At 40.9% G+C, this 9,810-nt stretch overlaps 1 protein-coding gene and 1 non-coding gene across 2 annotated transcripts; one reads left to right on the forward strand and one right to left on the reverse strand.

Annotated features, from left to right (window-relative positions):
* Positions 1 to 1,309: 1,309 nt before the first annotated feature.
* On the reverse strand, positions 1,310 to 9,810 carry KPNA2 (karyopherin subunit alpha 2). The gene is made up of 11 exons (XM_054572914.1): positions 9,697 to 9,810; positions 8,587 to 8,680; positions 8,296 to 8,433; positions 7,661 to 7,749; positions 5,997 to 6,265; positions 5,424 to 5,518; positions 5,059 to 5,322; positions 4,627 to 4,860; positions 3,996 to 4,178; positions 2,909 to 3,058; positions 1,310 to 1,644 (listed from the first exon to the last, which is right to left on the reverse strand). The coding sequence occupies exons 2-11, from the start codon at positions 8,659 to 8,661 to the stop codon at positions 1,552 to 1,554; spliced, it is 1,590 nt and encodes a 529-aa protein (XP_054428889.1). The 5' UTR covers positions 8,662 to 8,680; positions 9,697 to 9,810; the 3' UTR covers positions 1,310 to 1,551.
* LOC129070389 (small nucleolar RNA SNORA76) lies at positions 2,124 to 2,243 on the forward strand. The gene has a single exon (XR_008529129.1). It is a non-coding gene; the product is annotated as a small nucleolar RNA SNORA76 (small nucleolar RNA).

A 9,810-nucleotide genomic window follows, 5' to 3' on the forward strand; every position in this document is an offset into this window, starting at 1 on the left:
GAATCCCCACTGCTGAGAGAAGGTAAATGGAAATTTGTTGCATTGTAGTACTGACTTGCAAACTACCTTCTTAGTGAATACAGTGCCCTTAAAGGTCATAAATCACTTTTTTTTTTTTTTTTTGCAGTTTTATTTTGACAATCAGCAGTTAGTTCTCATTCACCTTAACCATAGGTTCTTGAACATGGTGACAGATACGCAGATAACGTAGAGCTTGTTTGGTGACTCTTCTAAGTTTTCTGGACAACCACACATGAATACAGTATGGGCCACTCCTTATTCCTTTAGCCCAGTTTTGTTGAGCCTTGTGTCCATGCACACATCTGGAGTTCCCATCTCCTTCACAGCAGATTTCCAGATCTCCGAGTACCCCAGGGGGACACTTCCTGAGCAGCACTTACTCTGTGTATGTGCTTGTGAATGCTGTATTCTCTGATTACCACCTCATTGATGGCAGAACAGCCCTTCTTGCCACCCTTCTTTGCGGGAGCCATTACGCCAGGCCCACGCTGCGAAGGATAAATCACCTTTTAGTTTCAACCCAAATCCCTACCTCTAGTACATGGTATTTTATCTACAGGAAAAAAGGCAGGCAAGGCTGTCAGAATTCAGCAGAGGAAGATTGGCTTTTCTGGTAATTCAGAAAGCAGAAACAAGACAGTACTTCCTCAATCATTTCATTTTTCCTAAGACTTATGGGGTAACCGTAAGTAACACTCCCACCCCACTTTCCTATTCTGCTAACAGCACAGCTAGCTTTCCTTATAGAGGCTTTCAACCTGGAGTGCATGGAGCGAGCACCAGGGGATTAAATTAGAAAGAAAAGTAGAATAGTTGGACCCAACGCCTTACCAAATCTTTCTGGGTAAACTTTGCAGGTGATGCCTTGAACTTTGGGAGGAATGAATTTCACTTGCAACCCATGGAGATTCATTATTAAATTTAAGATTTTTATTCCATCTCCCTGGCCATCGAAGACTCTAGGAGACTGGCCGAGAGCTTCTTGGAAATTTTATTCATTCTTCTGTGAAAACTGCAAATTTTTTTTCCTGGTTGGTGTAAATGGATATGCCGACTGCCATCATTGTCAAGAGGAGCAGCAGCCTAGAGCATAACCGGAATTCAGGAACAGGAAGGAAAAGTTATCACCCCTCTATCCTTGACAAATGTCATATCAAATGATGTCCGTAACTATAACTACACTTCTAATTAGTCACATCATTGATTCTGTTACCCTTCATTTTAAACTAAGAGCTCCAAAAATTGGAAAGCAAAACATTGGCATGGTGAAGTAACGTAAATGGTGGAACTTAATCTTTATTTACAGGACACTGTAAGATAAGAAATTTCACATAGAAATAAGAAACCCATTGAGAAGAGAAGTTTCATACAGTATGTACAGTTTGGAACTGTTCAAGTATAGTTTCATTGTAAAAAGTGCTACAATAACAAACCACATTTAAAAAGAGTTCTTAGTAGAGAAACGGTTAAGACAAACTTATACCAAACATAGTACACAACAAACAACACTTTATGCCTCAGCTGTACAATCTAGAAGTTAAAGGTCCCAGGAGTGCCATCCTGAACTTGGAACGCATAGCCATCAGAGGTAGTTTCTGGCACAACATTCTGATCTTCCTCTTCCTGGAATTATTAAGAGAAAAAACAATAAAATCCCACAAATATGGCATATTTCTAAGCAGTAGCCTAGCTAGAAGTCTGTATTTACTCTTAAGGTCTTTATCTGCATAATTCACCGTTCAGTTCTGTACCATATTTGAAAAAGTGAAGGAAGGGAGAGGGCTGCCAAAACTTGCCAATTCGTTAGTACATGGGAGGAGAAGGTTCTTCTCCACCTCTCATTATAATAGGCAAGGGAAAAACTGCTCATTAGGCCCAGAGTATGACCTACTTTTCCAGTGACAAGCTTACTCCACTGACATGCTTACTCTTCAAGATATTTTAAGATTCCCAAGGCTATTCATTTCAAAGTAAATGGGTGATTTAAAAAAAAAAAAATTCTCAGGTTAAAAAGATTATACTATCAAGCCAAACATTTGAGGAGCAAATACGTACATTACATTATGTCCCATTTACACTGATATTTTGCTGTATTATCAAGGGTTCAGGGCTTATTTAAAAAATATGAGAAAAGGTCAGGCTCCAGCACCAGGGCACATGCCAGCACATAACTGGGGCCGACTGTCTCCCACCGGCAGCCTTTTTAACTACTAGTGACAGGGTGGCACTAGCGCTGCTGGGGGCAGGTTTTCTAGGGGTTGTGACAACCCAGTCCTTAAGCTAAGGCTGAAATGCTGTAGGGAGATGTGGGGGATCCTGTAGGCTCTGCTACCTACTCGTGCCTGACCAGTCAGTCCTGGCTCATCTTTCCTTGATCAGTGAGACAGGCAGCTTCAGTTAACCCAGGGGTGGATGGCGGTGGAGAAGAGACAGGCTGTGGCCTTAGGCACTTTGAGGGCGTGGTGGTGTCCTTGACAGCAACTTAATCTGGCTAAAGTGTAGTTCCGTCCTTTTTACAAAAACTACCAGTTACAGCCAACTGCTTATCTGGATACTGTGTCAAGCGAGGGGCTAAAGTGTTGGACAAATAAATGCGTCCCAGTTACAGCAACAACAAAAAGTATGGGAAAAAAGCCCTAGCTGGTGTGGCTAAGTGGACTGAGTGCTGGCGTCGGAGCTGAAAGGTCGCTGGTTTGATTCCCAGTCAGGGCACAAACCTGGGTTGCAGGGCTAGGTCCCCAGTTGGGGGCATGTGAGAGGCACCAATTTCTCTCTCTCCCTCCCTTCCCCTCTTTCTCAAAGTAAATAAAATCTTTAAAAAAAAAAATATGAGAAAGTTTATAAACTTGACCCTAAATGTCTACTTTCCAAGTACCATGTCACTCACCTCTACAGAGAAATACTTCTCAATCAAGTTCAATGAAGCTTTGTATACAGATTCATTTTCATGGTTTTGTAGAGCTTCAATTTTGTCCAAACCTCCACATTCTTCGATCATTATACTAAGTTTCTCAGTTTCACCTAGTTTCTCAGCAGCCTAAAAACAATTGCAATCTATGTTTGAGTACTAACATTTATCAGACAGAAATAACACTCAACAGTTCCTTCAACAACCCTATGATGTAAAAACTACTTCCATTTTACATCTTTTTAAAAATTCAAGGAGAGCACGGACAGGTATGGCTCAGTTGGCTGGGTGTCCTCCCGCAAAGCAAAAGGTCACCAAGGTCACTGACTGATTCCCGGTCAGCACACAGGCCTGGGTTTTGGGTTTTGCCCCAGTTGGGGCACGTACAAGGAGCAACCAATCATTCTCTCACATTTATGTCTCTCTCTCACTTTCTCCCTTCCTTCTCCTCTCTCTAAAAATGACAACAATATCTTAAAAAAATAAAAATTCAAAGTGATCAGATCTGTACTTTCTCTTAGCAACTATTTCTGTAGCTTTTGGCCACAAAGGTCTTCAAATAGCTCTCAACATTTTCTGTTTATCATTACATGGACATCTATAAAAATGACACTATTTTTCACATTAAATTTTATAATTTTATCTATTTTAATTCTATAATTATCAAGTTATTTAATAGAATATTTTTAAAAAATGACACTATATCCAGGTTCAACTGGTCTGTGATGGATGCAGATTTCTGTTTTGTAAGAGCATCCTGGATATATAATCTCTTAAACAAGGTGGAGAACCACTGTCTATAGTACATGAAACAAATTGCCCTGAGTCATTTGCTGATATCAAAAAGAATTTATTTAGAACACTGTGATTTGATTTTTTTAAACATCCTCAACTTTTAGGAGCTATATAAATATTTACAGATGAAATAATTTATTATAAAGTAAGTTAGGAGGCTTAGGTAAGGGGAAGTAGGATAATAAGCCAAATGCTGACAAGCTGTTTACACTGGGTGATGGATAAACCAAGGATTATTATTCTAGATTCAAATTACCTTGTTAAGACCTACCTGGAAGATATTTGAAATGGCATCCAGAATAACCAGGACAATTTTGGTATCTTTCACAGTTAAGAGGTTTACCAATGGTTCTATTATGCCACAGTGAACAAGGTATACAATCTGTTCAACTGTTCCACCGCTTGTATAGTTGGTCACAGCCCATACAGCTTCCTTTTGTGTCTTAAAGTCTGCCTAATAAACATAACGAAACAGGTTTATTTCAGAATGGTTGTAAAAGCAAGACACTGAAAGTACTGTTTTAGAAAAACAGTGACTATAGAACCTTAAGTGAAAGAGATTACTGGACATTATTTAGCAAAGGAATGCAAGTCCAACCCAACACTGGTACATTAACAATCTTATTCTCTGGCTCAGTTGCTTAGTTGGTTAGAGCATTACCCTGATAGATCAAGGCTGCAGTTTCAAGCCTCAGTGAGGGCCCACACAAGAAGCAACCAATGAATGCATAAAGTGGAAAACAAATCGATGCTTCCCTCTTTCTTTCTCTCTCAAAATCCATCAATAAATTTATTTACAAAGTTTAAAAAAATGTTAAAAAAAAAAGAATCTTATCAGACACAGCTCTACCAAATGCCTGCTCCTTTAACAATCCTCGGATTAAGGCATAAAGCTTCATTACCTTAGACAGAACAACAACGAGGAATGGGACTAATCCATGATTCACAACTTGCTGTATCTGGTCCTGACGGCCAGCTGTGATGTTTGACATTGTCCATGTAGCTTCCTTCTGAATATTAGTCTTAGAGTTCATTAACAGGCTGGGAAAGACTGCAAGTGCTCCCGCATCTATTACAACCTGAGTCTGTTCATCTGTCCCAGTGACAATATTTCCTATGGCTCTTAGCGCAGGAGTCTGAAAAGAAAAAAAAAAAAAGAGAGAGATATGCTGAGTTGCCTTTTATTTTATCTAATATTGCTCAAAAACTATACCCCCCAAAGCTTTGACAAGTAATAGGCTCATCATGGCCTCAAACAAGCAACATGTCAACATTAATATCAAATAGTTAAGTTCCTTATACTTTATGTTCTCATCTGAAAGTTAACAACTTACCACAATTGGCAATTCAGTAGCTCCCAGGAGCTTCACAAGTTGGGGCACAACTCCTGTTTTCACAACCATTTCAATCCGTTCATTTGGACCATCAGTAAGGTAGGAGATGGCCCAGCAGCTATCTGCTAATACTTCTGGGTCATCATGATGCAGGAGACGAACTAAAGTAGGAAGAATCTGCTCAACAGCATCTAATGGGGGTGCAGGATTCTTGTTGCGACAAAGGTTTGAAAGTGTCCAGGTAAGATTACGTAAGTAACCACACTGAGGGAAAAGAAAAATGCAATGAAAGGCCCTGTTTTTTTTGAAGAGGTGGGAAAATCAGAATCAGCGAGTGAGTAACTTGACTTATGTCAGTAACTTACTGCTAAAGATGACATATCAGGAACCGCAAGAAGAGCTAACAGAGGATCAACTGCACCGTACTTGATAACCAAGTCTCGGAAAACTGAACCATCACCTGAAAAAAGGGAAAAGTTAATCCTACCTACTCTTCTAGCGCCATCAATGTTCAGTGACCGAGTGCACCAACTTCTTAACATAAATACAACACTCAGAAATTCCCTAACTTAATTAGATGCCACTTTCACATCTAATAAGCACTAGAAGAAAGCAAGCTCAAAACTTGACACAAAGGTCACTATTACTTAAAACAAAGCAGACCTGGATGATGTGACTCAATGGATTGAGTGACAGCCAGTGAATCAAAGCGTTGCTGGTTCAATTTCCAGTCTGGGCACAAGCCTGGGTTGCAGGCCAGGACCCCAGTTGGGGGCGTGCGAGAGGCAACCATACACTGATGCTCCTCTCCCTCTCTTTCTCCCTCCCTTTCCCTCTCTCTAAAAAGAAATAAATCTTAAAAAACAAAAACAAACCACTTCTCCCAACCTCAGCATGATTAGACACATCTTGTCAAAAGAACTTAAAATGACAAGTACCTGCAATGTTTCCTAGAGCCCATACAGCTTGTTCACTGATGTGAGCATGGGGAGATGCCAACAAAGAAATGAATGCTGGGATAGCACCTCCATCTACTACAGCCTTGGTCTGTTCCGATGTTCCAGAAGCAATGTTAGTGAGGGCCCAGGCAGATTCAAACTGAATGGGACTACAATCAGTTCTGCCCAAGAAGGACACAAATTTTGGAATCAAACCAGCCCGGATTATGTTGTCTATGGGTGGTTGTTTTTCCCTAGAAAGCAGTTTCCTAAGGGTAAACAAAATGAGAAACAAAAGTTGAAGATGAGTAACAAATCAGTTTGTGTAAAAACCCATTAAAAATGCAATTCAAGAGTTCAGAACCGTAGACAACCTTTTACAGTAAAGCACTAAATGCTCAAACATCCTGGAATTTAAAAGAAGCTGAACAGACTGCAACGTACTACCATGTGATGTTATCCAGTACCTTTTCTTCCAAAATCAAAATATTACCAGTAATGGCCCTGGCCAAGTGGCTCAGTTGGTTGGAGCATCATTCCATACACCTAAACGGTCCAGGGTTCAATTTCCAGTCAGGGCACATACCTAGGTTGTGAGTTCTATCCCTAGTCTGGGTGTGTACAAGAGGCGACTGATCGATGTTTCTCTCACATCAACGTTTCTCTCTCTCTCTCTCTCTCTCCCCGTCCCTTTCTTACCTCTCTAAAAATCAATAAACATATCTTCATGTAAGGATTAATAAAAAATACATATACGTATTTTACCACTAATGTAGATTACCCTCCTCTCTGAATCCCTGCAGAAATCTACTTTAGATCTTGTCAGGTTTTGGGGTTTTTTTTTAATGTTTATTGATTTTAGAGAGAGAAGGGGAAGAGAGAGGGGAAGGGAGAAAGAGAAACATTGATCAGCCCCCTCCCATATGCACCCTGACTGGGGATTGAACCCACAACCTAGGTATGTTCCCTAATCAGGAAGTGAACACTCAACCTTTTGGTGTACGGAGCAAAACTCCTACAAACTGAGCCACACTGGCCAGGGCGAGATCTTGTCAGTTTTTTAAAACTTTGACACCTGAAAGTTACACACTCTCATTGTTAATTTGTGTTTCTCTGACCAAGTAGGTTAATCATCTTTTCCAAGTTTGTCATTTAGATTTTACACACTGTTAAGATACAGAAATTACTAATCCTTTCTGTGATAGATGTCACAAATATTTGTGTATGATGAGGTGTCTTAATATACTTATTTTTCTAAATGGATGTACCATTCTAAGTGGATATGCGAACCCTACTTGCTGAACAACTGCTCCTTTCCATGACATTGATTTGAAATGTCACATTGACAAAACATTTTTAATTTTCTTTAAAAGTACACCAAAGGTTAATAGTGATGATCACTGGGTGTGGGTGGGACTTCAGGCATTATAGAAAATTATAGTTTTACCTAAGGGAAGATTCCAATGAAAATAAGCCTAAAGCTGGCTTAACCCATTATTACCCATACCATCTCTTTCTTTCTCTCTCTCTCCCTCTCCCTCTCTCTCTCTCTCTCTCTCTCTCTCTCTCTCACACACACACACACACACACACACACACACACACCCAACCCCCTAAAAAGGCTAATTTCCAGGGTTACTCATGCTACAACAGACAAGACTTACCTTGCAGCCTGGGTAGCTTGGAGTTGGCTTTCCAAATTGTTGCTATTTATGCCTTTGACAATGTCCTCAACAGACCAATTTATAGTGCCCTACAGACACAGTGGAATTTTACAAATTATTTTTTAGACCAACTACAAACAATAATATCCCTCTTTGCCATTGGGAAGACATTTACAGGTTTATAATCAGTTACTAAACATTTACTAACCCTACATTTAATTTCACCTGTTAGTTAAAATATTCATTATTTTATGTGCTGAACAGTTCCCAAACAAGTACAAAAAAATAGAGACTACCAAAAAAAAAAAAAAAAAAAAGATAGAAAATAGGCCAGAACGTGGTTGGTTGGACATACTTTCAGTTGGTTTGGAATGAGCAAGGTCAAGTTACTGAGCTGGCAGCTGTAAATGCAGGCAAACCTGAAGGGAGATCAGAGCTAAAGAAGAGCTTGGATCCGCTTCAGCATATTATGTAGAGTGGGCAGGAAACCCAGAAAAACTACTGATTCAGAGCAAGAAAAAAAAATCTTCACAGATTTCTTTGTTAAAACCATAAGGATAGGAATGTTTTAAAATACTTAACTCCCATACTGATTTTCTGGATTTACCATAATTCATAAGCTGAAATATATTCACCTGGTTGTTGCGGTTTTCCTGCAGTGGAGAAGTTGCATCATCAGGAAACGAGCTTACATTTCTCCTTTTCAGCATCTGTTCATCCTTCTTAGCTTTTCTCAGCTCCACATTAACTTCTATTCGGCGACGTCTCATTTCCTTGGGAAAAGGTAACACATCACTTCACCTATTATTTTAGGTTTTGTTGCAAAGTGAGAGGATTTTTCCCCCCAAATTCCCTGAGTTTTGACCCCTTCCCAAAAATACCTTTCCATTTAAACATACCAAGTGAAACCAGCAGAAGGTACTCACCGTACTGTCTTTCCCCTTGTTCTTAAATCTGTTAAGGCGGGCAGCTGGTGAATTAGCATTCTCGTTGGTGGACATGGTTATGAGACAAAGGGAGCTATGAGGTGAGGGAGAGAAAAAAGTTTCCCTTTTATCATTCTGCTTTGTCTGCAAAAACACTAATAGATATTTCACATTCTTTTTTCACACCAATTCTTCGAAATCTTGTGTATATTGTTATTGTTAAGCTTACAGCATAGCTCAAAATTCAGACGTGCCACAAGCATGTGGTGACTACCATATTGGACACTGCAGCTCTAGACTGCTATGTACAGTCCATAAATACTTAACTGCAGACAGGGTAGGACACTGAGCTAGCTTACAGTTAAAATCTAAATCCTAGGCACAATACATTCAGGTCCTCTAGTCTTTAAATAGCCTAAATGGGTATATTCCCCACAGTTTTAAATTTAAAAAATGTTCCTTCATTATTGCACTACTAAGTCTTCCATAACATTTTCTGTCAACACTGAAAATTTGCGACGCAGCTCTGCATCTTCAGTATCTCGCTAACACGTTCATTTTCAGGAATTTCGAGTGAATGTACTTCATTAGGATGATATTAGCTGACATCATTGAGGCTCGGCCACTTAAGAACAACCTTCAGAGGTTCCTTTCAATTTCTCTTTATTCCATTATGTTAGTTTACGAAATCGGCACAGCCAAACCAAGTTCCACGTTTTAAGAGACAGTTCTTAAAAATGCCACCTCCATCATCTCTAGTCCCTTCCCCTGACCCCCGCCCCCGGAAGATGCAGCGGAGAAACCGAGGAGAAAGGGCCTGCGGCGCCGGGCCCCCTCCCGGGACTTAGGCCCTCAGGACTCCCTGATTTTCCGAGTCGCGAGGAGTCAGGGTTCCCCCTGAGGTTCGCAGAGCCTCGGCGGCCTAAACCCCGAGGGCTCGCGTAGTATAACAGCCCCCTCGTCAACGAAAGACGCCGGGAGGCCTCGTCAACGAGAGGCCAAAACCAGGCCGGGCGTGTATTCGGCGCCTTCCCTCCCGCCACCCGCACGCAGATCGCGGCTTGAAGGCCAGTCGTTACCTCGCTGGCCGGGCTGGGCCTGAGTTCGTACCTACGCAGCCGGTTTAGTCTTTTCACAGGAGACGGTGCGAGGCGCACAGGCTGCGGTTCGGTTGCTCTGAAAACGTCCAACACTGATCGGCACGAAGACCGTGTGGCTCGTGCA

This window comes from Pteronotus mesoamericanus, unplaced genomic scaffold, assembly GCF_021234165.1.
Source record: "Pteronotus mesoamericanus isolate MK-2021 breed Mesoamerican mustached bat unplaced genomic scaffold, CSHL_Meso_final contig_246, whole genome shotgun sequence".
Lineage (NCBI taxonomy): Eukaryota > Metazoa > Chordata > Mammalia > Chiroptera > Mormoopidae > Pteronotus > Pteronotus mesoamericanus.

Excerpts from the sequence above, each read along its gene's own strand:
- KPNA2 (XM_054572914.1), bottom strand. The coding sequence starts at position 8,661 with ATGTCCACCAACGAGAATGCTAATTCACCAGCTGCCCGCCTTAACAGA. Across the intron at positions 6,266-7,660 it reads CAAGCTACCCAGGCTGCAAG|GAAACTGCTTTCTAGGGAAA; the intron begins GTAAGTCTTGTC and ends GTTTACCCTTAG. Across the intron at positions 3,059-3,995 it reads CCATTTCAAATATCTTCCAG|GCTGCTGAGAAACTAGGTGA; the intron begins GTAGGTCTTAAC and ends AATTGTTTTTAG.